This window comes from Podarcis erhardii (genome assembly GCF_964252035.2).
Source record: "Podarcis erhardii genome assembly, chromosome: 2".
NCBI classification, from domain to species: domain Eukaryota; kingdom Metazoa; phylum Chordata; class Lepidosauria; order Squamata; family Lacertidae; genus Podarcis; species Podarcis erhardii.
The window spans coordinates 33,319,857-33,347,554 of NC_138498.1; the positions used below are offsets into that span (position 1 = coordinate 33,319,857).

At 41.7% G+C, this 27,698-nt stretch overlaps 1 protein-coding gene across 3 annotated transcripts in view; it reads right to left on the reverse strand.

Moving 5' to 3' along the window:
* Window positions 1-27,698, reverse strand: part of ABCC3 (ATP binding cassette subfamily C member 3) — a 78,006-nt gene that overhangs the window by 5,822 nt on the left and 44,486 nt on the right. For all 3 annotated transcript variants that reach the window (XM_081850656.1, XM_081850657.1, XM_081850655.1), the window contains 19 exons: window positions 27,287-27,464; window positions 24,396-24,557; window positions 22,833-22,925; window positions 19,878-20,081; window positions 16,445-16,591; window positions 16,008-16,095; window positions 15,087-15,153; window positions 13,291-13,417; window positions 13,012-13,188; window positions 11,390-11,557; window positions 10,719-10,902; window positions 9,837-9,939; window positions 9,554-9,701; window positions 8,442-8,649; window positions 7,527-7,837; window positions 4,323-4,522; window positions 3,767-3,893; window positions 1,546-1,647; window positions 1,298-1,444 (listed from right to left, as the gene is read on the reverse strand). In XM_081850656.1, the coding sequence (XP_081706782.1) occupies window positions 1,298-1,444; window positions 1,546-1,647; window positions 3,767-3,893; window positions 4,323-4,522; window positions 7,527-7,837; window positions 8,442-8,649; window positions 9,554-9,701; window positions 9,837-9,939; window positions 10,719-10,902; window positions 11,390-11,557; window positions 13,012-13,188; window positions 13,291-13,417; window positions 15,087-15,153; window positions 16,008-16,095; window positions 16,445-16,591; window positions 19,878-20,081; window positions 22,833-22,925; window positions 24,396-24,557; window positions 27,287-27,464 (2,941 nt within the window). The remainder of the gene's footprint in view (window positions 1-1,297; window positions 1,445-1,545; window positions 1,648-3,766; window positions 3,894-4,322; window positions 4,523-7,526; window positions 7,838-8,441; window positions 8,650-9,553; window positions 9,702-9,836; window positions 9,940-10,718; window positions 10,903-11,389; window positions 11,558-13,011; window positions 13,189-13,290; window positions 13,418-15,086; window positions 15,154-16,007; window positions 16,096-16,444; window positions 16,592-19,877; window positions 20,082-22,832; window positions 22,926-24,395; window positions 24,558-27,286; window positions 27,465-27,698) is intronic.

Below are 27,698 nucleotides of genomic sequence, written 5' to 3' on the forward strand. Positions count from 1 at the left end.
GCTATGGGAACAGGTTTGGAAGTTTTAGAACTCACAAGGTCTAACAGCCTATATTCCATGCTTTACTTTGCTGCATATTTCTGCTGGGGTTCTCTCACCAAAAAGCACTTGCCCCAAACCTGGATCTTGGCATCCAGGAAATTCTCCTTTCTATACCTATAGTTTCCCTTGCAACCAATACTTTTAAAGTTTTGATGTTCTTCTTCTTTCTTTCTGTTACTGACCTAGCCGGTCTTTTTCTTTAATGTAGCCTTATACATTTTCTATTTCTGCACACACATTTTTCATTGCTTAAGCTTCTACAATTTCTTTTCTATTTCAAACAATTACTGCTTGCTGAATGTGAAAACAACAGTCTTTTGTCTCCTTAAAGACAAATGCATTTATTTTGGCATAAGCTTCCATGCACTAGAGTTCACCTTATCTATGGTTTCTAATTTAAAGTGTGCCACATTTTCTGTTCCTATAGGAGGGGCTTTGTTCATTTGCAATCTTTGTCTTTCTTTCTTTCTTTCTTTCTTTCTTTCTTTCTTTCTTTCTTTCTTGCAAAGTGATGTTCTTCTGCATACCTGGGGAGCCCTGCAAGTATACAGAGGCTCCACCTTGTATCTAGGTGGCTCTGTTTCATTTCCCCACTGGTTGGCGTAGGGCCAGTTAATTTGTTATAGATGAAAGGATGCTGATGGCATGTGTGAACATTGACAATGAAAGTTGTTACTGGAGGTGGAAACAGAAGTGGAAATCACAGAGCAGATGGGATTCTGGGGACAGGACGCTGTCAGTTGAGGAAAGATGCAATTCAGAAGTTGCTGCTTCTCCAAGCAACTCAGTGCCTTCTTACAGTGGAGATGGGGTGAAAGCTAAATGGTAGAACACACACTGCTTTGGACGCAGAAGGTCCCAAATTCAGTCTCTGGCATTTCTGGGTAAGGCTGGGAAAGGCTCCTGACCAAAATGCTAGAGCCCCCCTACCAATCTGTGTTAGCAATACAGTGGTACCTCGGGTTAAGTATTTAATTCGTTCTGGAGGTCGGTTCTTAACCCGAAGCTGTTCTTAACCTGAAGCACCACTTTAGCACTATTTCTGGGTTAGCGGAGTCTGTAACCTGAAGCATATATAACCTGAAGCGTATGTAACCCAAGGTACCACTGTATTGAGCTTGATGAACTGACCCGGTACCAGGCAGTTTGCTACAGTATGTTCCAATAGATGCACCGAATGAACTGAAAACAAAGTCTGCAAATTCAGGTTACTGCACATATAATTTGATTCTATCCATGGCAACTGTGATTGTACCTTTTCTCCACCTTTCACATTGAGGCTGAGGTCTTTCAGCACCAAGTCCAAGCCTTTCCTGTACCTTACAGAATAGTTTGCAAACTCCACTTCGCCCTGAGTGGGCCAGTCTTCTGGTGGTCTTTTGTCTTCAATTATCCAGGGAGCCTAGAGGAGAGAAAGAATTACAGCACACAGTAGAGAAAGAATTACAGCACACACACTGTTTCCAGAAGGAACAGTTCTCATTCAGACTATTAGGAACTCACCTCAGTTTCAGTTTCAGAATATTCCTTAACTCTTTCTACGGCCACAATGTTGCTTTCTAAGTCTGATGTCATCCTTACCATCCAGTTCAGAGACATTGTCACCTAAGAAACAACAACATGTTACCTGTTTGAGAAAAGTACTGTCACAAATAAATAAATATATTAACCATCATATAGTGTGTGTGTGTGTGTGTGTGTTTACCCACAGAGCAAAGGTAGTGCCCATTGGTGTTCAACTGGACTCCCTCTCAGCCCCATCCGGTGATGCCAAGAGTAAGGGATGATGGGAGTTGCAGTCCAACAGCAATTGGAAGGCACCAGACTGGCCTCTCCTGCTACAGACCATCCTTGAAATGCAGGGTCGAAATTCAGCTGACATTACGCTGAGCTGAACACAAACCATAACAGGTGAAGCTTTGAGAAATTAGGAAGTTCTGATATCATCCCCATTTGTATTGCTCCCCTTTTGGACCCGGAAGAAGGCAGGACAGGAACATAATGGGGGTGGAACGGGGCAGGGTGCGCTTGTGTGCGCTCCGACGATATGCATGGGGGCTGGGAATAAAACCCCCACCCCCCATAGAAAATGGCCCATCGCCTGTATTGCTCTCTTTAATGTCTCAGAAGACATCACCTTTCTTCAGCTGCTTCCCCTCCTTCATAGAAGGATACAGCAATAAGAAAAAGGAAATACTGTAGCTTCCCATGCTTACAACATCACCATTTGGGTAAGCCTAATATTCCAGCATCTAATTTTATTGCAAATCCCTACAAGCAAATGAGCGTGCACACAGTACCTTCAATTTCCCTGAAACCTTTGAGGGCTTATTATAAACTATCAAAGGTATCACTATTTCTTCTATTCTACTGAATATAAATGCACCGTGGTAGAATTCATTGCTTTGCCAATTTTAATGTGTGATCCCACTGTTACTTGGGATAGAGATTCAATCAATATGCCTCTCCTTTCTACAAAATCAGCATTCATAGCTTTTAAAGCTGAGAGGCAAAGCTCAAATCTTCTGATCTGACCAGATGTAATAGTATAGGACCAAGAATTTCACAAAGCAATTTCTCCATCAAAGATTGTTACTTCTGATTGAGGTACGGCAGTGCACTTTTTAAAGTGAAGCCCACTGTTTTGCTTCAGGATTTCATAGCCATATCGAATCTAACCCACCCTTAGTAAAGCTGATGACCTCACACCTTATTGAAAGGGTGCTTAAATCCCTTGTAGATTGCCTAAACTGATGGCTACCATAATATGCTATCCTTAACTAAATGCCCTGCTGTGGGAAATTTAGCAGAATATAGTGTTAAAACCTTGGTGTAGTTTCTCCTCAGTTACCAAGAACAAGAAGCACAACACTGGCATCGTAAGCTTCCTGAAGGCTCCCTTCATGCTGCGAGAGCTGCAATTTCATCTGGCCCCCTCCTCTCTGGAGCTACATGGGGCAGGATCTTTTTGGCTGTGGCACCTTGCTTGTGGAGCTCTCCCCACCCTCCCCAGAGGCTCACCCAATGGTACCTGTACCACTAACTTTTAGGCACCAGGCAAAAACGTCTGGTTTTCCTAACCTCTGAAGATATTTTGATTGCCTTGCTGTGAATGGTGTGGTGTGGTTTTTTTTATCAATCTGTAGTTCATTGTAGTTTTATTGTGTTTTTATTAGCTATTATAAACAGCCCTTGACATTTTGCATTGGCAGGCAGTGTAGAAACTGTTAAAATAAATATAGGGGCATATATGTGCACATGAGCAGAACCAACTGTGGGAGCCATTCCCAACCAGCTGGCACCCTGCCAGGAGGGAGAGTGATATTCTTTTCCTCAACCAGAATAAATACTGCTTGCATTCAAACGCACAGCTAATGCATTGTTTTCACTCTGCACAGAATCTGATTAACTCTGTGATTGGGCTTTTTAATATGGGGGGGGGGGGGAAATCCCACAGACATATAAGCTGACAATCTTAGATGCAATCTTCCAAAAGCATTTCCTTTTATTCCTCGGTTTGTTCTTTATTTTCTTCCCATTTCTCCCAATTTTCTTTCAACCAGTCTTCCACACACCCACACCCTGAGCCCTTATTCGCCTAAAGGGTAGAAATGCCGCAGAATTGTGCAATTAAAGCCCAAATGCCTAATGAAAAGGTCACACTATAATGATATTTCAGTTCCGCTATTCAGATGAGCTCTCTCCTGAGACACATTCTACACACCTGCAATGCATAGGACACGGAAAGTCCAACCAGGCCAGGGCTCAGACTGTTTTTACTTAACACAGCAAAAAGGGCTGCAAAAAATACGACGCAGTTCCCTACAAATTCAACTCGAATTCCCAGCCACCTATTAAACGAGAAAACAAAGAAGTAAATAGTACAGAACTCAAAATGCAACATGTGAAAACAAGTGGGATCTGCAACAAAATGCTGCAGTATGGAGTGCTACCCTTCAAGATACTCCATTCCATTACCCCTCCATTTCTTCCCCAGCATCAGTCAGCCAGCATTCTGTGGTCACTCAATACTCTCAGCCCTCACTGGCTATTTTGGGAGTTCCAGCTCCTTTAGGATTTTAAAAAGATTTTATGTACTTCTGCAAACTTCTGCTGATGCCTCCCTCTTGTGTTGGATGGTGCTGTTTTGGCTACATAATTAAGGGCACGCACAGCCTGAACATCAGAAACAGACGGAACGAGGAAGCTGTTTCTCTAGTTCAATCACTCAAATTATTTCCATTAACTTTTTTTTTTTTTAATTCAAAGATTGATTTTACCTGTTGGACACAATTGAGGGATAGTGACTTCTCTGGTTGTCATTCACCTTCATGTCACTGAGACGAACAAAAGCCTTTCCTCTTCTATAAGCTCGGATGACGCTTGCTCCTGTGACGGTTTCCGAAAAATGAGAATATATGGGAGACCTGCTGACGGATTCCAGCCGCTTCAATTGGCGAGAGGTAGCTACGTAGAACCGCTGCCGTTGTTCGGTTCAAAGGCAGACAGGTAAAACAACAAAACAAAACAAAGAAACGTGAAACCTTTTAGATATTTGAGCTGAACTATTAATACACTGTGCCATGTCTGTGCGACGTAAGAGTGAGAAACACCCGGGACAGGGAAGCATTTCCTATTTCCAACTCTAAACCTAGGGACAATTGATTAGACACCAGAATCACATGGTAAAGCTTTTCCTAGACTATCTCACTTTAGTACACAAATAATGCTCGCTTCACCACAAAAACTCCCTGTGCACAGAAAACACAATGTCCGGGAGGATAGTCTTCTTCTGAGACATGTGGGCATCTTTGTGCACATGGAATTTATTTTATGGAGAAGCATTGAAATATATAGCCCCTGCACTTGCAGCCTGAAGAAGGAGAAGAAGAGTTTGGATTTGATATCCCGCTTTATCACTACCTGAAGGAGTCTCAAAGCGGCTAACATTCTCTTTTCCCTTCCTCCCCCATATCAAACACTCTGTGAGGTGAGTGAGGCTGAGAGACTTCAAAGTATGACTAGCCCAAGGTCACCCAGCAGTTGCATGTGGAGCAGCAGGGAAGCGAACCCGGTTCACCAGATTACGAGACTACCGCTCTTAACCACTACACCACACTGGCTCCTAAAGTGGAACAGTCTGAAGAAAAGCACTATCCCTCAATGATTGCATAAGCAGGCTTCTATGCTGCAACTCTGAGAACGCACCCAATCATCAATTTACTGCCGTGTCTACCAGCCAGCCCACTGAGCTGAGTTTTTAACATTATAATGCAGACGATTGCCACTGTTACAGGACGACTTAAAGAACTATCCTACACTGGCAGAAAGGCAAGCTTGCCAACAAAAAGAGCAAAGGGATGTCCTGCTGTGCAGTTATGATGTTCCTATTGCTGCTTCCTAATGTTTCCTAAAGGCTTGAAAACATTTCTTGATTAACTGGTGCAACTGATCTATTCATTTGGTAAATGCAGATTTTCATCATCATTGTCATCATCGTTATTTTTAATCTGAGCTCCCACACAATGCATTTCTTCATTCGGGTAGTGCTTTTAAAATGGGCTTTAGAGTAGCTGGTCTGTGTAATTTATGCTTAGAGAAACTGTCATTAAAATTTACTCAAAGAGAATGCTCTACCATTTCAATTGTTAAGTGATTGCTTAAAAGGGAAGCTGTTAATCAAATAGAAATATTCACATTCGACTGACAGCCTCGTGGCCTGTGTGTGTGTCACTTACGGACTCAGTGTTAAGACCGTGTTCTTGGAAGGCAGTCTTACTTGGCTACGAGTGATCACCAAAGAAGAAGTGGTGTGTGTTTTGCATTTGTTCCCAACAACATGCTATCACAGATTCTGGGGCTTGAATTGGGAACTTCAGAGGCTGAGATTTAAGGCCTGTGGGTACTTTGGCCCAAAGGCTATTGTTAGATACAAAAGGGAATGTGGTATGGTGAGTTCTAGATGGGTTCTTCATGGGTGGGTCTAGCTGGCCAAATCTTCTGCCCAAGGTTAAGGACTGTAACTCTTTCTAGGGGAAAGTTTCCACATGCTTTGAATTGCTCCTTCAGGGTATGATGGAAGGTGAGGGCACTGCCTCTGGGGTGATTGTTTGTGGATTGACTTACTCCTAGATGAGAGACTGGAGCTACCCAGGGAAGAGGGGATGTGAACTAAGCTGGTTACTACGTGAGAGGCAGAATGCTGCAGAATCACAGAACTGTAGAGTTGAAAGGGACCCTGAGGATAAACTAGTCCAATTCCCTGCAAATGCAAGAATATGCAGCTGTCTCATACAGGGACCAAACCCGCAAAACCCTGGCATTATCAGCACCATGTTCTAAACAGCTGAGCTTTTTTAAGAGATGAATTTAACTCATAAATGTATAGTATACCCAGTGTGGTAGGTGGGCACTTGGTTATTTTGCTATTTTATACTGATTTTGATTGGTTGCTTGTATTTATTGTGCTCTTATTGTATTTTTCTTTTGTATTAATATTTTGTCCACCACTTTGGAAGCCTCTGAGCTGGAGAGGAGTATGAAGCCTTGGGATTTGCAGGCCTGGTATCATAAAAGATATATGGTTTTCTGCTTGGTCAACAGAGCAACGACCTTGGAGATAACAGAACGGGGGGGGGTGGCCCTCCAGATGTTGCTGGGCTGCAACTCCCATATTGACCACTAGCCATGCTGGCTGGTGCTGATGGGTTTTCAAGTCCAACAACATCTGGAGAGAAATAAGTTCTCCACCTATCATAGAAGAAGCCATGGGTTGCCACAGCAGTGTCCATGGGTGCACCTGCACTGGTTTTATGGGTCAGCGTTTGCTAAACTATGTCTAGTTAAAAGCTGTCTCCAAAAGGAATACCCCTTTGATAGAGGGATGGCTATCTAAAACAGGGGGGAATGCCTCCACCAATTAAGTTAGTCTTTTTCACAGAAAGTTTAATTGATTTATGGGTTGTGATTTGTGAACTTCTATTTCTCAATTAACGAGAAAGCAAACTTCCCTTAGAATATATGTTCTTACTCTGTGGCATTGCAATATTATACCCTTGTCTGCCTTTTCATTAGTGATTACTTTATGAACAACAAAAAAGCAATTAAAAAGTGAGAGTGCTTTGAAAACATGCAAGAGCTGCTATGAAAGGTCCAGAGAGCCACAAGAGTCTTATCTAAGGCTGCTGGTGAGTTAGCCACCTCTCCTGTTCTATGTCTCCTATTCCCTTCTTGCTGTGCCTAACAGCAACTAAACATTGCAAAAGCTATTTTGCAGAATGTAAGAGACTTCAGACAATCCTACTTTGGAACTTCAGCTTCTGCATTCAAAGTAACTGAATCCAGTATTAACACACATATTAAGGGATGCACATTTGGGGCTTGAAATACTAAAAAACAGAACGTTTATGCCAGCCACCTAACATTCTGTTAAAAAAATAAAGAAAACAAGCAATGAAGCCAAAAAAGGTACTTATCTCAATTACCTGGGCAAAGAAGTACAGGATTGCCAGAGGTATTATAACCACAGCAAAGAGTGGGGTGCTTGCTATGATCACAATCATTGTTGACACAGAAACAAAGAAGGTTCCCAGGAACATCAAGATAGTTGGCGGTATCACTTCATCGATCACATAGATGTCTTTCGAGAAGCGGTTGATGATTCGGCCAATTGGAGTTGTGTCATAGAAAGACTGTGGGGTGTGGAGTTTGTTCTCCAGCAATCCGGAGTGGAGAGTACGAGCCGCTCTGATGCCACCCATTGCCAGAGTAAAAGAGGAGATCAGGACAAAAACCCCTGTTTGCAAAAGGGAGAAATAAGCAGAAGACTTGAGTGTACCAACTGAATGTGGCCCTGTTCTCATCGTAACTTTGCAACTCCTCTAGCAGGCTATACGAATCGACAGCAACACCTCGTGCATCAAGTGATGGATGGCAGGAGGTTGCATATAGAGAGATTAGACTGTGATTTTTAAATTCTACAAATATTTTCTGGCTGGTTTGATTGTAATTTTATATGATATGACTTTTGATCAATTTTGTTTAATAAAGAGCAGGATATACATTTTACAGCTAAATAAACAAACCAACTTTTATTGTGTAAGGAGCAATGTAGACATCCCTATATATAATATAGGAATATTTGTTCCTAGGGCAGAATTCGACTTTGTGTTGTTGTAAACATTTAAGCTTGCCAGACAGAATGATACAATTAAACTTCTGGCTTTTCACGGTTTTCCTCTGTTCTTTTCAATCCATTTATCTGAGAATGCCATCAGACCTTTGTCCTAGACCACTGTTTAAGAACCACCAGTATATTCCATACCACACACCATTTCCTCTAGCTCCGCTAGCAAGGTGTATTTAAATCTATAGGAGTAGTAGCAAATAACACACTTAACCTTGCAAGAGACCCAGGGCAGCATAGACTCCGACTCGTTTGCCCACGTTGCGCTGAGTGCCATTTATTACCGGTTCATTGGTCCAGTCACTGAGCCACACGTTGGCCCCGACTGCAGAAGCATTTTGACAGCAGTACAGGAAACATATAAATAAAGAAACAAGGGGGCCAACAGCCTTCATGTATTGCCAGAAAACAGTCAGTTTGACCTGCAGTTTGAGACAAAATAGAGTTTGTTTAGTTTATAAAAACCAATGCCTTTAATTTCACAGAAAAAATAGCCACTTGCTAGAGTCAGAATTTGTGCAATGAACTAGGAATCACCAACATGAAATCACATTATGCAGGCATTCCTGAAGGCAGAAAATGTGGCTGCAACAGAAGGATGTCCAGAGTAGAGGTATCATATGGAAAACATAGAACTGTTATATAAATAGAAGGAATATATAGCCAGGGAGGATTCATACTTGATGAATCTAAATAAAGAAGAGTCCCATGTAATGGGAAAAATATATATATGTGCTGTGTGTCAAAGAACAATGAGAAAGCATTAAGTGGTGTTTCAATATATTATTGGAAAAGCCCTTTCAGTCAACTGCAGCCAGCCTTCAAAGGACCACATCTGACTGATGGGCAAGGCTACCCACCCAGAAGCTCTCCACTGCCACAAATTATGCAGCTGAGTTTCCTGCATTTGTCTGCTCCTATGCTAGGTAAAGGTAAAGGTAAAGGGACCCCTGATCATCAGGTCCAGTTGTGACCGACTCTGGGGTTGCGGTGCTCATCTCGCTTTATTGGCCAAGGGAACCAGCGTACAGCTTCCGGGTCATGTGGCTAGAATGACTAAGCCGCTTCTGGTGAACCAGAGCAGCGCATGGAAACGCTGTTTACCTTCCTGCCGGAGTGGTACCTATTTATCTACTTGCACTTTGACGTGCTTTCGAACTGCTAGGTTGGCAGGAGCAGGGACCAAGGAACGGGAGCTCACCCCGTCGCAGGGATTCGAACCATCAACCTTCTGATCATCCCTCCTATGCTAGGTACTTTTTAATAAATTAGGAAACATCTTTGAAGAAGTAAAGTGTCCTTATTGTTTAAGCAAACCTTTCTTACCGTGCCAGTTTCAGCAGTTTCTGCCTCAATGAGTTTGTTAGGACTTTTCTTGGGTTGAGTTGTCTCAGGTGGCTTTTTCTCACACACTCTTCTTTTCATTGACATTTTACCAGGGCATTCCCCATCTGAAGATATTACACTGAGCTCTCTGTGTTTTATGTATTAAAATGGGTGGGGTGAAGGAGAAAAATAAGAATTATGGTAATTACGCAGCTGAATGACAGAACAGGCAAGTTCGCTCAATTTCTGTAGTAACGCCTTTAAATAGAGGTTCAGGGTTTACCTTAGGAATTGCTTACGGACTTCGTTTGTCACTGGTTCATTGTCTGCCAGATCTATGTGGTTGCTGAGTGTGTCTTCAGCAAGCAGGACCTCCTCATCTTCCACTAATGCAATGGGATAGGAAATCTTTAGCTTATTTTGGCTTTTTGCTGAGCCAATCTTTTAGAAAGGTTTTGCTGAGTGTACAGCTTCCCAAGCCACAAAAAAAGACTGAAAATCAAGAAGGAAGTTCGACTCTTTAGGGAAAATAAAGAGGGCTTTGGTGTGTTTGGGTTTCTAGGCAATATCTAAATAATCAGGCCTGGGATGCCAGTTTTGACACAAGGAGTGGGGCTAACAGGGTCCCGTGATACAGCATTGTGAACCTTGTGAATTATAACAAGTATACATGGAAGCATTTCTGGAAAGAAATAGGATTGACTGATGATTCCATGGCATTATAATTATACAAGTGTAATGAGGAGGTGGGGGAAGAAGGTAAAGAAAAGCCTCATCTCAAGGAAAAACCAACCTACCAACCTACAGCTAGCTACTTTCAATCCTAATTCTTAATTGCAGCCTTTCCCCCTAGTAGTAAACAGAGTGATGGCACTGACTAGACCAGGTTGCAAGGATCCCCTGGTCCACTCAGTTTCAATTCTCTACAAAAATGGGGGGGGAAACCCCACTGTTCTTGAATAGTAGGCATCTTTGTGTCCCCCCCCCAAGTTTTTTTTTTAAGGGCCAAATTCATACATATATGGGAAAGTGCTCATCATTTTGTATGCTTTTTCTTTAAAAAAAGATTTAAACTCAGTTCCAAACTGCTCCTAGCATTTCAATCTGGCATAATGTAACTAACAGTCTGAGGATAAATTTGAGGCAGGGAGGTTGGAATCCTTACTTGTAGGCTCATCTTCTTCTATGTCTTCATCAGGTGCAAAATTGCGGAGGAACTCTGCAAAAGCCTGGTTTTGTTGCAAAAGCTCTTGGTAGGACCCCATTTCAGAGACTTTGCCATCTATAAGTACAACAATGTGGTCCACCTGTGGCAAAAAATTGATGCTGTGGGTCACCAGAATTCGAGTCTGAAAAGGGAAACAAGACAATGGTCAGGCAATACTCATCCTGCTTTTGTTTTAGCAAAGTAAGAATTAAAACAGGCGGTTTGTCAAGAAGCTGCAATTTGCGATTACTGCAAACAGTCGTGTAAGAATGAAACCAGTTAGAAGTCATCTAAGCCTGAACAAAATAGGATTGCTTTTCTAGCTGCACATTAGTGCAAAGCTGCTGCTATAAAGCAACATATGACTGAGAACGGGGAAGTGGGCTTTTTGGGTGGCAAAGGAGGTCAACTTCTACACTAAACATGTTCTGAGATCATGGCTTACATAGTTTCAATCATTTCTACTTTTAATAATTTTAGGGGGACTAGAAACTCTCTCTGTCTCTTCCCTTCCCTTACCCAAAGAAAAGCAAAGTTTCACACAATTCTACATGTGCCACCATGTTCTTGTACAGTACTATGCTGAAATGACTGCACACATGGAGAATTTTAGATGTTTGTTAGCTCACTTTTCCTTTAAGCATTCCTTCTGGTCCAATAACTTTGTCAAATATGTGTTTGGCCACATGGGAATCCACAGCTGAAAGGGGGTCGTCTAGCAAATAAACATCAGCCTCGCTGAAAACAGCACGGGCAAGGCTCACTCGTTGCCGCTGGCCACCTGAGAGATTGATGCCCTGTGTGATGGGGAAAAGAGAAAAAGCACACCATAGCTTTTAAATTCAACACTACTATCAGCTTCAGCAGGAGCAGGGTGAAAAAAACAACAACTACAATATCTGTATGGTCAATAGCTCAAACATTCTATTACAATGTCCATGGGCTGTTTGTTATAAATCAATGGATGTTGACCTAAAGTAAAAAATATTAGAGACAGTCCCTGTGAAGAAACGGTGGAGAAATTTAAATGTAAAAATGTTGCTTGTGACAGTTTTCTTGCAGTTAACTGAAGGGGGTGGTACTCCTAGCCGTTGTGCGAGAGATGCATTGTATTGGGGTTCAAGTGGCGATGACAGTGTTCCTGAAGATGGTTAACACATCTGATGATGGCTATCTTGGGAGATTTCAGCTATATCAAGTTGTTTACAGAACACTGCTCTTATATGATTCAGTGGAAATCAAAAAGGTCAGAATATGATAGGTCCGTTTGTGGACATTCCATTCAGATCCACAGTATTGGCCCGAATATAAGCCGCACCCACTAATAAGCCGCACCTTTAAAATTCAAGGGGAAAAGAGAAAAAAAGACAATACCCGGAAAGTTACAATAGCTAAAATAGCAAATCGCTATTCAATTGCTCCAATAATAATAATTTATTATTTATACCTTGCCCATCTGGCTGGGTTTCCGCAGCCACTCTGGGCGTCTTCCAACAGAATATTAAAATACAGTAATGCATCAAAAATTAAAAGCTTCCCTAAACAGGGCTGCCTTCAGGTGTCTTCTAAAAGTCTGGTAGTTGTTTTTCTCTTTGACATCTGGTGAGAGGGCATTCCACTGAGCGGGTGCCACTACCAAGAAGGCCCTCTGTCTGGTTCCCTGTAACTTGGCTTCTTGCAGTGAGGGAACTGCCAGAAGGCCCTCGGCGCTGGACCTCAGTGTCCGGGCACAACGATGGGGGTGGAGACGCTCCTTCAGGTATACTGAACCGAGGCCATTTAGGGCTTTAAAGGTCAGCACCAACACTTTGAAATGTGCTCGGAAATGTACAGTTCCGCAGGCACTCACACCCCTAAATGGCAAATGTAGAAGAAAATCCTACGGGTACTAGAGAGGGTTAAACAGTCTCAAGCTTGCAAATCGGCATGAAAACATTTTTTGTTCTGTTTTACCATATGTCTGTTTCAGCAGCGATATCGTAAAAGCCAATTTTTGTAAGGTCGCGGCTTATATTCAGGCCAATATGGTATTAGTCCATAATTATAGGCCAATGGTGTTCTGAAACTCCAGTGAACCTGGTGATTCGTTGCAGGGTTCTGGCTGGAGAGGGCAGGCTTAGCACTGAGGTCAGTCAAGCCAGTCAGCTTGACCGCATCTGGAAGGTTGTGAAGACACTTAGTGAGGAATGACTTGTGTCCTTTACCACCTTGGGCAACCATCACCACCTACATTTGCTGTAAAAGACCTTACCTTCTCGCCTATCTCAGTCTGATCTCCCCCTGGAAGCATATCGAGATCTTGCTTCAAGGCACATGCCTCTAAGACAGTTTGGTACTTCTTCTCATTATGAAGATGGCCAAACAAGATGTTATCTTTCACGGTGGCATTCTGGATCCAGGCTAGCTGGGGAACGTAAGCGACTGAACCCTAAAAGGAGGTATCAAAAACATACATAAAGCAGATCAGTTTGCAAGCCACAAATATTTTCCAAATGCTCAAAATGGATACAATGCTGTACTGTGAACCAACCTTCACGGCCACGTTCCCATGGAGCTTCTCCATGTCTCCAAGAAGAGCAGACACCAAGGATGACTTCCCACAGCCAACATGTCCAACAACAGCCACCAAAGAACCACTAGGGACCAACCAATTGATGCTGTAGGGAGTAAAAGAAGGTAAAACTGAGGGTGGACTAATTTGCTGACCAAAATAAAAATAAAAATGGAACTAGTTAATGTAAAGATAATAAAGCCAAGCAGAATCCTGTGGCATCTTAAAAATATTGTGACATAAGCTTTTGTAGGTCATAACTGATGTTATCAGATCTTTTGAGCTGTTTTTATTGCCCTAGACTTAAGATAGTTGCTCTCTGGAATTTCCATCATAAAGTAAAAAACATGTCTGTCTTTCTTTACGTGCTGTGTTTAAGCACAAGGTATGTACTCTCCTTGGCAGGTATTCAACACAGCATTCCACCAGAGATTCTGTTTAATCAGCTTTCCCCAGATTTGGTCATGTGGTCAGGGAAAGAATGACTGGAGAGTTAATGCCTTCAGAAGAGGGAAGCCTAAAAGATGTCATGACAACACATAGGAGTCTTATAGCCAACTTAAAAAAATAAAGAGACACAATTAGATTCAATTTGTAGTGAGTTGCAAAGAGCTCCCTACCATTTCCCAGCTGACCTTTTCCAGCTTCGGGTCATATGTCCCTTTTTGTATGTGTTCAGCTAAATGAGATTTTACTTTTGCAGTGGTGCACTAAAACAGAGCCATGATTTATTTACTTACTTACACATGTTCCTGTTGCAAGTCACCACATTTCATAAGTTGTCCGTGTGCGCACTAGATTTGATGAGTCATAACTTGGATAAATACCAAAGCTTTTTACAAGACAATTTCAAGGCACTAAGAAGTGCTGAAAAAGTCTACTCATGCTGACTTGGCATCTGAAAGGCAGTCCACCCGTAGGTTCCCAGATGCCTTAAGCATATAGGCTGCCTGTAATTTGTGCCTAGATTAAGACAGTAACTGTCTTGGCAGCTGCATGTAATGCTGGCAGAGATACTGCCAGATACATTTGGCAGAGAATTTTTTTAATGCAGCAGGTTGCTTCACAAGTAACCAGAGAACTCTCCAATTTGGTGGGATTTAAAATACACTCTATATCTTCAGTGCTTTCCCCATGTTTAGGGTTGCCACACATCCGGATTTTCCCAGACAATACTGGGATTTCAATGGCAGAAGTGATGTCCAGGGGGAATTTCCAAAAAGCGGTGGTTTGTCCTGGATGTTCGGCAACACAATTGAAAAATCTCTCCTTTTTGCTCAACAATTTGTTTGTGTTTGGATTTTCGCTTCTTGAACTATGGCAACCCTACCAAGTTTGTTTTCTCTTTGCCTGGTCTGCATATATTCTGCACATTAGTGTTATTAGTGTTATTGCTAGACAGGAGCAAGGAATATGGGGCAACCATATTTACATTTTGAAAATTTCAGTGTATAAAGCAAACAAAAAGCAAAAAGTAGAAACAAGCATGGACACAATCCAGTCAAAGCTGCACACTTTTATGTCCCATTAATTCTAGGTAAACATGTGTTTAGTTATACCTTTGAATACTGAATACTGATGTATGCTCTTGCCCCATATTTGGCAAATTTATGGAACTGTTTAAAAAAAAGGTAATGGACCCCTGACAGTTAAGTCCAGTGGCAGATGACTCTGGGGTTGCCGCGCTCATCTTGATTTACAGGCCGAAGGAGCTGCCTCCAAGTTATAAGCAGTTAGGAAATTCCAATATGTACAAGTGAGTAAAGCTTGCTTACTCTTTCAGAGCTGGCTCAAGATCCTTTGCCCAGCTGAACGTTCCATCTCTTACAGTAACAGCATACCCTGTATTTAAGAAAAGAAGACATAATCTAATGCTGCAGTCCTATACCTAATTAAATTCAGTGGGACTTCTGAGCACGCGCATTGGATTTCACAGTGGCTAGGGGGAGAGGGCAGGCAGAAATCTCAGACTGGGCCTCTTTAATGAGAAGGAAGTGGTGGGGTAAAGGACTGGTGAGATGCATTTGTTGATGAGCTATGGGGAACACAAATGTTTTCTTCTTTTTTGTTGCTCAAGCAGCACTCTGTCACGTGCCCGACCACAAGTCATGCAGTTGAGGTCAGTGCCAGATCAACATTTCAAACTACTTTTTTTGAAAAAACACCACCACCACTTTGGAGAGCTGGTAGATGTGGAACGCTATGGACTGCCGGGACTCTGCAGTAACATCCATAATCCTCTATGCAGCTGTTGTGTTTATGGAATAAGAGGGGAAACTTTTAAAATAAGAGACATCCAGCAACCACAGCTTAAATATTTATCCAGTAGCAATTACTGAAATGCACACTTGTTTATCTCCCCTAGCCAGGCCTGGCCGTTCTCTAGAGATTATACCCAAGTGCTTTGTGCAGTCTAATTCTTAGCAGCTCAAGGACGGCTCAACACTTCCTTCCCCTCTTTTCCTGCAAATGGAGAGGCTTTCTCAAATGGAGAGGCCAACAGAGGGCCACCTGGGAGGGTGCTTCACAGGAGGAGGCATAAGTCCAAGAAGCTCCGACTTGCTGCCTTGATGTTAGAGACACACATAGGCTTCAACTGTGGGGCTGCATTAACCAAATATGAGACTCCTACCATTTCTTCCTCCTCCACTATCCAGCTAAACCATACAAATGAAATGACTCCAGTGTATTATTACCTGGAGTAATTAACTTGGTTTCAACACAGCCTGGATCAAGTTCATCATGTGACAAGAAGTGCTGAATCCTCTTCAGTGAAACGCTCGTCTAGCAGAACAAACAAACGAAAAGGAAAAAAAAAATGAATTTTCGTTATTGCGGTCCTAAGGGAAGAACTGTGCATTAATTCAGGAGGTTATTTATCTGCCGCTCAAATTGTTTTGCTGGTGCAAATAGTACAAATGGGCAGTTAATATGCATCAGCCCTATGTACAGTGTGCTACTATAGTCTGGTTTGGAGGTGGCCCCTACATGACTGGGGTGGGGCACTGGATTTAAACCAACAGGTTGGTCATGATCATATCTGGCTTGGTTCAGACACCCACTCCTTAAGTTATGTTTACATTTGGTATAGCCTTCGCTTTTTGTTTAAATAAAGGACTGGCAGCATTCTTACCTGTGCGATGTTGCTAATGACCTGGGGGAGCATATTGAGTGGGAACCTGAGGAGATTAAAGAGGGAGAGAGACACAAAGGCTTTTTCTGCATCAAGGATGTTGTTTTCATTTACGGTGACATAAACGGCAAAGGTGGTCAAGGCAACCTGTAAGCCAGAAAAATAAATTGAATAAACAACACCTGTCGGCTTGATTTTTTTTAAAGGGAATCAAATGTAGCCTTCCTGGAAATATAAGATCTGAAAGGAACAATCTGTATGGGATGAAGGAACAATTGGTTGGATTATTTGATATGCTAATATGCTATGGAACAAGAAAGCATGGCACCACGCCACAAAAATGCAAATATAATACAAAGGAGTACAAGGAATTCAGCCTCCAGAAGGTGCTTCATAATAGCAGCAGCAACTCAGTATTCTATAACAACATTGAATTGGTCCCCCTGACCACTGTGGATCTGATAGGCAGAGCATGGGGGCAGAAGATTTCCCTGTTCTCTTTTCTCCTAGTAAAGTTGGAAAATTAATCTTGTAGAGCATTCTGCTACAAGGAGAACTACATGAAATAGCTACCCTTTCTCACAGATCTCCTAGTGTACCTCAACTCCACACTGAACAGTGTTACCTTAAAGAATGAGGAAAGCTGGTGTAAACAAGGTGAGGCAGGATAGTTACTGCTTGTTGTAGAAAGTCCACTGTGTCAAAAAGGCCATTCCTAGACACCCCAAACTCAAAATTAATGTTTCAGAATATAGTCCGCTTACTTAAACCAGCATCTCAGCTGCACAGTATAGCATGTTGAGCTCTTTTAACTTGCCCTTTCCTGCCACGTAGGCACAGTAGTAAACTCATTTCACAGATATAGGAAATATTTAGGAGAAGTGATGACCTCCCCCCCCCAAACTATCATCATGCCATGATATGATTCAGTCAAAGAATACTGTGCAAAGTTTTGGTTGTCCTGTCTCAAGGAGGGTATCTATGAGATTGCAGAGGTATAGGGAAAAAACCAATTTAAAATTATGAGACGGGATAGGAACAAAGCTGAGGTCTTAAGCAATCCTGTTCAGAGTTCCAGCCAGCCATGCCCTTTTCTACAATATTCCATTCCAAAACTTAATGGCAATTGCCTTTACGTATGCAAGTCATTCAGCAATCCAAGCAAATGGTGGAACATACCATACAAAATATAATTATCCTAATAACACAATCCATTTCAATATCCAGTACTGTATCTTTTACAATAAATATAAAAATTACAATAAAAAACCCCAGACTCCCATTACAGAAATGGATCCTATCTATTTATTATTTAATTTAACACTTTGGCAAAAAATGTTGGCAGATTTCTACTATATGACATTCTTCATCCTCCATTATTCTTAATCATGTAGGCATTCAGTGCATTCCCTTTTAATAGACAAAACTGCAAACGAGCTAGATCAAATTAAATCATTTCGAGTTCCTTTGGACTCTTGTTTAATCATTCTAATTGTGGCATCTTGTGCTTTCCTGAACCTTGTAAGACTTGTGATGTACAAAAAGCCTGCCTTATTATTGTTTGACTACATATTGCAGTAGAAGGTTAAAACACAAAAAAGATGGGATGGATTTATTCTCCTCTTAAGCTCGATTCAGTCTCTGACCTTTTCTCTCTGTTTTCAGCTGAGCATTCTTTCTGTTAGTGTTGAAACTACACTTACAGAACATCTTTAAACTTAGGAAATGATAACATACGCTTTAGATAAAGAGTTTGGAGGAAGGCTATCTGATTAGCTACTAAAGATAGTATTGTTAATATTTTCTGCTTATGATGTAAATGGGTGAAGATGAATATCTTTGGGAGTGAACAGAATTTAAAGCACTTCATGGTTAGGTTAACAGGAAGGGGGCTTGAGGGTCAAAGAAAGGGAACTCAGTCATGATATAAAAGTCAAGCATTTTGACTTGGGAATGTAATTGATTTTGGTGGAGATGCTGGAAAATAAATATTATTCCCAGATAATAGCTGGAAATCTTGATAAAATTAATTGTCCACTCTTATAGAATGCTGAACTTAGTTCCTTTTTTTTAAATTAACTGTGACCTTTTCTCATTTTTTTAATTAAAAAAATATATATTGTCAGTGTAAATTCTGTCAGAACACACAATGAAGCTCAAAGTAGTACGCTTCCTTCATAAGAGAGCTTAAATTGCCTAGTTAGTTGATAATCTAGTCCTATCTAAATACTGGGGGTAAGAAAATCTCTTAGGAGGGTGGAAATGTGACATATTTGATTTGTTAGCAAAAATACTAATAGGTTCTGTATCACCCAGTCCATTCCATCTATCCTAACAACAGTGAAACAGCATTTTATAGCACTAGAATTCAGGGTCACTGACTGGCAACAGCTACAAGATAAGGCAGGGAAATGTATTTCTTCATACACATACTCAAGTTATGGAATTCACTGCCACAAAATACTGGGGATGGTTACTAGCTAAAATGATTTTTTAAAGCAGGGGTGGATAACTGTGGCCAGGTTTTACTTTCTTTCTTTTTACTCTTAACTTCTACCACTCAGCATGGGTGATTAACAGGGATGACGGGAGTTGTATTTCAGCAACACCTGCAGGGCTATAGGTACCCTATCCTTCTTTCAAAGGATTATACACATCTATAGAACATAATGGCTGCTGGCCAAATGCAGCTTTCATGTTCACAGGAGATAGTATACTTCTGATACTGGGGACAATGAACAGGTACAGGATTGTTTTTTCCATCATGAGCTTCCCAGGCATAACTGACTAGTCCTAGTTGAAGACAGAGTGCCAGACTAGATGGAACTTTGACCACCAATACTATTTTTTTTAAAAAGTAGTTTCAGAATTTGGCAATGTGAAGGATAGCCTACTACAGGCTTACTATTTTTTATTTAGCAAGTAAGTAGACAGCCCAGGAAAGTCCAGATCAAACCAATCTCCTCTCTTTATTATGCTTTCCAGGAAGAGAATTATAATTACATTATTATGAGTAGCAGTAAAAATTGCCATGCTTAGAGTAAGGATGGAAAACCTGTAAACCCCCCCCCACTCCAGATGTTGAGTCTGCAACATCCAGCATCCTCAACTGGCTGGGGTTGATGGGAATAGATGTCCGTCAAGCTCTGGGTGGCCACAGGTTCCCCATCTTTGACTTACAGAGAACTCAAGCTCAGTCATCTTTCCTCTCCTGTAGTACTCCATCTTTTTACAGGGCTTAGGTCCCTCTCCCAGCAGCCACATCCTGAGAAGAAGTCAAGCCATGCCCATTTCTTGCATTGCATGAACAATAACTCAGCAACTGGACTTTTCACAGACTTTTCATATTTTCCCTGGTTAAGTTACAAGGAAGGTCCTGCCAACTTGCAGACAGTTCCTCTGACAAAAGATAAGGTACACAAATAAAGCTTACCAGAAACGGTGCACTGATCCATGCAAATGTTGACAAAGAATTTAGGTAGGCTGATTTCTTCAAAACCTGCAGTTCATTCTTCCTTATCTCCAGAACTTTTTCTGCAAAGGATGGTTCCCAAGCATAGAGCTTGAGAACCTTTATGCCATTTAGAATTTCATTCATTAGCTTGATGCGGGAGTCTTTGTAGCGCATCTGTTGCACCTAAACAATGTTAAAGATCACCATTAACCAATAGCCATTTGTGTAACAACTTGCACTGTGCTTCCCATGTCTAGGTCTCCAAGGAATAGCAAAACAACACTTTCATAAATTTAGATACAATTAAAATACCACACCCACTTTTCCGTATGGATGGTGTACTTCTACACAATTGTAAATAGGTAGGTAAGATCACTGCAAGATGAATAAGAATTTATTATGGGTTGGGCATGTGAACAATAAAGAAAACCCCACTTTAACTCACTGTATCTGGTCAAGGATGTTGATTCAGTTTAGAGATTAAATGTGGGACTAACATGCTTATATCCCAATTGTTTACTGCTAGTAGCCTCGTACCATGTGTTCGCCTGGGAATTCTAAAAAGCCCAAAAAGCAGTACAGCTTTGACCTTGCTTCAAAATGGCGTACAGCTCTAGCCAAACATAGATAAAATCCCGCTCCTTGATCTCAGAAACCATAATCCCTTTTTCATTGTCTAGGACTGCCATATTGCACTGGTACTCACTGCACTTTTATAAAGATAGGAATACTGGCTTCTAGTTTTGTTTTATTTTACCCCCACCCCCCAAAAAACCCCAATTAGATACATATGCACAAAGTCCATTTCATTTTTATTTTTTAAACATTAATGTTTCTCTACCCTGATTCCATTTAAAAGGATCTGAGGCAGGACGTTCTAAGAAAAACTTAGAATTAGAGAACTGCAAATTATTCCTTATGAGCTGTAACTCATGCTTGTTTGAGTTTAGTGGAGAAAGAGAAACATTTGTCAATAAGATCTTATTTGGACTCTTCCTTAGCACTGGCCATTGGCTACTTGATATGCAATAATTATAGGATAGGGGAAGGCGACAGCTCAGTCGCAGAGCATCTGCTTTGCATGCCTAAGGTCCCAGGTTTGATCCCCAGCATCTGCAGGTAGGGCTGGGAGAGATTCCCTGTCTGAAACCCTGGGCACAATCCCAGTTGGTGTAGACAATACTGAGCAAGATGGACCAAAGATGGACTCATTGTAAGGCAATTTTCTCTGTTCCCAATTTTCGAATATGTTCAAGATGCAATATGTGAAGCTTAGCCCTCAGTCACTAGGACATAGGTTGCATTTTAATCTTTAGGTACTTAGAACAAAGCTGAAACCAGCCTGATATTCTGTGTGTGGTTCTTTTGCAGGCAGACTCATCGTCATAAAGGAGGCAGAAAGAAAAGCCATTAATCACTCACTGAGGCTTTTTTTCTGGACTCTTTCCATCACATTTCTGTCCTTGCTGGTGTTACAGAAACCACTGTCAAGCAGCCAAGGGAAGGAATGTGGTTCCTATTTACTATTTAGGTGACTTTTTAAGGTCGGTGGAGGGGGCAGTGGAGACATGGCAGCCTACAGCACCAGGCAATTCACCATTAGATGGTGGTGGTTGTATTCCCCCCACCCACAAAAGAAAATGATCTTTCATTGAATTCCTTTCATTGTGTGCTCTTGTTCAACTGACAAGCCACAAAAGAACTGCACCGTGGAAGTATAAGGAGAGTGAGGAAAACAGAAACAGCAGCAGCTGTAGAGCTAAAGTTCATGCTCAGCTTAAGTGAAATGCAGTGCAGAAAATAAGCAGCACCAATACAGGATCACTAAAATGAAAATAAAAATCAGATGTTTTTAAACATCCCCTCACAATTAAAATGAGTCAATTACGGTGAAAGAAAAGGAATTTTAGTATCACTCCCATTAGAACTGGCCGTAAAACTCTTAATGCTGCAATCCTACATGTACCTGGGAATAAAGCTGTATTGAAAGTTTTTGTTGCAAAGGCATCCATTAATGGTGCTCATGGCAGTATCCTTAGCATATATGTGTGAATATATTCCAAACACTTGTCTAATTGTTCTTGGCTTCCTTTGCTAACTGTGTAGGGCATGTTATAATTTCGATAATAATCACAGGGTAGGATGTTAAGCAGTTCACAGAACTGATCCAGATGATATCCGAGATCTGCAGCTCTGTGATTCAAAACTATACTGAGTGGAGGGCACAGTGGACCTCTACTCTATGGGCAAACTCACTAGTCATGCTCCTTCTGAGCAGAGTACAGTGGTACCTTGGGTTACAAACACCTCAGGTAACAAACACTTTGGGTTACAGACTCTGCTAACCTGGAAGTAGTACCTCGGGTTAAGAACTTTACCTCCGGATGAGAACAGAAATCGTGCGCCGGTGGCACAGCGGCAGCAGGAGGCTCCATTAGCTAAAGTAGTACCTCAGGTTAAGAACGGTTTCAGGTTAAGAACAGACCTCCGGAATGAATTAAGTTCGTAACCAGAGGTACCACTGTATTGGCAGGAAAAATAAAGCACTGTGGAAAAATTTTCTACTACCCACTGCTCTGGAAAAAAAATGGGAAATCTGCAAGAAGAGGTTTTGCAGAATCTGTTCTAGACAGGAAGCAAATGAGAATAAAGTCCAGGGCACAAGATAATCAGGAAAAAACAGACAGGAGAAGGGCTTTGAGCAGGCAGCAGCTCAGGTAAAGTTTCACAGTGAGACTTGAAGGCAAGGCAAGTCAGAAATCCCAGGGCAGACAAGCAGGTGCAAAAAAGCCATGCTCTGCACACGGTAGTCAAATTGCTCTAAGATCTAAGTGCTGACTAATCTGCCAGCACCCTCTTTCTGCTTCCTTTTGCAGGGAGCCTCAGCTAGACAATCCAAATTAGTTTGGAATGGATGTACTAGAGTTTACTTACCTGGAGTGCTCTGGTTTTAATGGCTATTACAGCATTAAATGGGATGAGTAAGACCATCACAGCAACTCCTGCCAGCACAGACGGCCCTAATTCCTTCAAAACGATGCAAAACACATCAGTCATTATTCTATTCTCTTCCAATTAATATTTTTAAAAACTGGAATTTATTGTATTTATACCCTCCTAGAAGCTCAAAGTTCCATACATGATCCTCCTCTCATTTCACTTGCACGAGAGCTGCATGAGGTCATTTAAGCTAAGAGAAGATGACTGGTCCAGTGTCACACAGGAAGCTATGTCCAGCACTCTAACCACTAAAGCACAGAAAGGTTTACATGGCTAAAGTTGACTAAATAGATTTTCAACATGAAGTGCAAGAACCTAGAGAAGCTCTGCAAAATCCTTATGGTACTTCTCTTTTTATCTGCATGAAGCAGTCACATATGTGTACTTCGAAGCTAAGGAAGGAATGGAGGACAGGGGACCAGAATGGGTGGTATTCAACAAAGTTTGACTCAGAACAGACCCATTGAAATTAATGAACACGGCTAAGTTAGCTCTGCTAATTTCAGTACGTCTACTCTGGGCAAAACCCAATTGACTGTGAATTCAAAATCTTTGGGTATTTATTTATAACCAGCACAGGCACTGCTAAAAATGGCTCCTTGGATGCTGTATACTGGCACTCTACATAGCTGGTAAAATATGGTGCCATAACCTGCTTCACAAATGCACCAGTTTATGTCAGGCACAGCATTAGTAAAGGTAAAGGTACCCCTGCCCGTACGGGCCAGTCTTGCCAGACTCTGGGGTTGGTGCGCCCATCTCACTCAAGAGGCCGGGGGCCAGCGCTGTCCGGAGACACTTCCGGGTCACGTGGCCAGCGCGACATCGCTGCTCTGGCGAGCCAGAGCCGCACACGGAAACGCCGTTTACCTTCCCGCTAGTAAGCGGTCCCTATTTATCTACTTGCACCCGGGGGTGCTTTCAAACTGCTAGGTTGGCAGGCGCTGGGACCGAACGACGGGAGCGCACCCCGCCGCAGGGATTCGAACCGCCGACCTTTCGATCGGCAAGCCCTAGGCACTGAGGCTTTTACCCACAGCGCCACCTGCGTCCCTATGGCACAGCATTATACAGAGACAAAAGCAGACAAAAAATGAACCCGAGAAGCTGTTTTTTTATGTTTATCATTAGAGATCTCTTTTATTGAGCTAAGGGGGAATTGAGGACTGCAATGTTCTACAGCAGCTTTGCAAATAAAAACTGAGATAAATAAAAACCATCCCCTAAACTCATCTCTAGGATCCTTCTCCCATTTTACTTCTGCTATGGCTCTTTAAATCTAAGGATATTGCAGCTCACCTGAGCTCTGCATCCTCAGTTATTCATCTGTTCAGACAGAACATTCTAAAGACAAGGGCTTGGAATTCTGCTGGGAGCAACAGGTTGCCTGCAATATGACTTTCCACAATCCCTTTCCCCCTTCAAGCTGGGTCAGCCTTAAGCTTACTGGCTGCACATTGTGCCAAATCAGAGAGAACAACATAAGTGACTCTGTACCTGCCAGAGAAAGGCTAAAGCTAGGCATATCTGGAGCGGCGCAGACCACACCATGTTTAGGAAGGTAGTCAGATCCATCAATCTTTGGGCATCCACTGACATCAGGTTGACAATTTCTCCAACAGTGGAAGAGCGCTTTGCTGAGTTGGTGATGACTAAAGACTGGAGAGACAATGAGAAAAACTCCCTTATTTAGGCATATTTCCTCATTTTGTAATATTTTGATCCTGTACTTCCACCACCCCAAGAATCAGGTTGCAGCTTAGAGATGCTGATAGACCCTGGTCTGTCACTGGAGGCTTCCATGTCTTGAAATACCTACCATTTGCTTCAGTTGGTGTTTTATCTGAATACTATTCTGGGCAGATTGCCTGGCCACAGGTATCCATGCTCTGGGAACATCCAGACTGGACTACTGCAATGCATCAGTCCTGGGGCTACCTCCAAAGACTATTCAGAAACTTCAGTTACCCCAGATTACAGCTTCATGACTCACCAGCTTGGACTGGCTGGTGGGAACATATCTCGCTAGCTTTGTGGCAACTTCACTGGTTCCTGGTGTATTTCCAAGCTCCCACCAGAAAACCTTCCATATTTTTAAGACTCTTATTTTTCAGAACAGAAAGAACATCCTCTCTGCCACTTCTCAGGAGTACTATATCCCATGCAGTAGAAGCACATATTCTATATAAACCATTCCTCTTATCAAACAAAAACTGTATTTCCAAAGATCCACATGGGATGCCTGTAACCTTGTTGTGTTTTGGCAGAATACAGGTGAATTAAAGCTGCCTGACTTCTTATTACTTCTTTGTTCCTGCAATTTGTTAGTTACTTTTTCCAAGAGCATCACGTCCCAGAGTTCCATAAACCATGGCTCTTGTATTTAAAGACCTCGCAAACTTCGCTATAGTATGTCTTGCAGCCCTCATGAGGTCTCTTTGGGTAAGATCCTGTGCCTCTCCCTCATAAACAAGTAATAAAGCAATTTTTGGATCTAAGGCAATAATTTGGTTAGCAATCAGCTGTGTCTTGCTAAAGACTTTAGTCCAAAAGGAATAAACAATAGGAAAAGATTGCCACATGAATACCTTCCATATTAAGAGTTTTGAATTGAAAGAAAGCTCTTCAGGAAATGTATATTAAGGATCAGTTCATGTTACGACCACCATTATAAAGAAGCTACTTTAACAACACTATCTTATGAATGTTCACTAGCAAGTAAGACTTTACTGTGTCCAATGGGTCTTACTTCCTTGTAAGTGAGCTTGGGTCTGCCAGTCTAAGACCCTCCCTTTGGCAGCTGTTCTGCGTAGTGGCTCATCATGTAAGATTTTCCACATGTAAGATTTTTCCACAAAACAAAGATATGTCAAAACTTGGTACTCACAGAGGGTGGGGTGGGCTGGGCTTCCATTATGCATTGTATTGTTATATTAGCCACTCATTAATAACTAAAGATATAGAATTGTTCCAACCACTACTACACTCATTTGAGTATGCAAATATAAGCAAACTCAAATACAGTCTTGTTTTTTTATATATCCTGTTTATACAAATGACTTGGGGAACTTGCAAAACAGAGGAATAATTAAAATAGTTTGGTATGGAGGAGAAGTATTTGTGAGGATTTCACAAGCAGCTGTAGCTGGGGTACCAAGAATGCAAACACATGGTGCACAAATAGAGCTAAATGTACACAGTATGTCATACACCAAGCATCAAATCCACTTTTTACATGTGTGCAATGGTTAGTGTTACCAGTTGAAGAACTATTCTTTCAAGAATGATTTTCAGCTGCCACAAATTCGTTTAGCTTTTACACAATCGCTTTTAAGCAAATCTGATTAATAAAAAAAGCAAGACAGTATGGCACATCTATCAGGCTAGTACCATAAAAACTCAGCATGGTGTATCTGGTGTTGAGCAGGTAGCAAAATGTGTTTTCCTGCACAAAAGCAGGCCTGTGTTGGGCAATACCAAGGGCAATTTGGGTTACATTCAAAAATAACAAAACTGTGGCGAACATGGTTAGGATGGTCCTAATTATCCAGTTACAAACACCAAAAGAATATGGGTTTATATTCATTCTACTTGCTAACATAATATTAGAGAGTCCTTCACAAGCACACCAATTTATACAAAATCCTATATATCCGTGTGGATCTTTTCCATCCAGCTGGCACTATGCTGGAAGGAAAGCAATTAATGGGTGGGAAAGACCCACACATTAAACCTCACCCGCATGCCTCTGGTAATCTCACATGCAAAGACTGCAGCCACATCTGAGCTTGCTTCCACATGGCTGAATGTGTGCGTGTGAAGGGAGCCCAAGTCTTTGAAGGAGATGTCAAGTGAGGTGGGCGGGGAGGATAGTTGAATAGTTGCAGGATTGTTCTTGAGATGTCAGCCACCCAAGCACTGGTTGATGAGAGCCAACTAAGAAAAAGGGCAGGATTAAGTAATGATGCCAGAATTATGGAAATCCAGATAAAAGGACAGTTCTGGACTGGGGGTGGTCAAAGCTGGGCTGAGAGCTAGATTAAAAATCCTTAATTCTTTAAGATTTAATGTTGCAAGTGGCAACAGAAGCATTTATGAATAAACTGCAAATGACAGAACACTGAGAAGAAACATGGAATGTGTATGTGCAGGATTAGAGATAGTTGATGGAAGTCTTTTCCTGACACTGCTTGCAATACACAGTCCAGGGCTTGTGCATTTGAATCCTCCCTCTCTTTCACTCCTCATATTCAGTGCATTGCCAAGTCCTATTGGCTCCTCCTTTTTACAACATTAAGAAAATACGGTGCTTTCTTTCTGCACCCTCAAGCAAAATCTCTTGTTCATATTCACTGCCTGTGCTTGCAAAAACATTAGCCTGCTTCTACCTTTCTGTAGATCATCCCGATGATGCCCGTTCTCAGTCTCATCCCAGTAACAAAGCAGTACTGGAAATGCTGGTGAAGGATTATAGTCTGAAGCACCGCAGAGGAAAACATCAAAGCTGCAGTCAGATATCCCCACCATAAGGGAGCGCTTTTATTCTTAATGAAGCCAATTAACAGACTGTTTAAGAAGGAGGTGAAACAAATAGACAACAAGGGGAAGAAACAATGAGATTAGTGGGGCAAAGCACAACACACTATTGATTCTTACCCACAGCAAAGTAGAAGCACCAATAATTCAAACCATTCTTTTGGGCACATGCCTAGAAGGCATAAGACCACCTCAAACATCTTATTAATTGTTTTATCCACTTCATTTTTCTACAGCAATCCAATTTTAAAAATCTAAAATAAA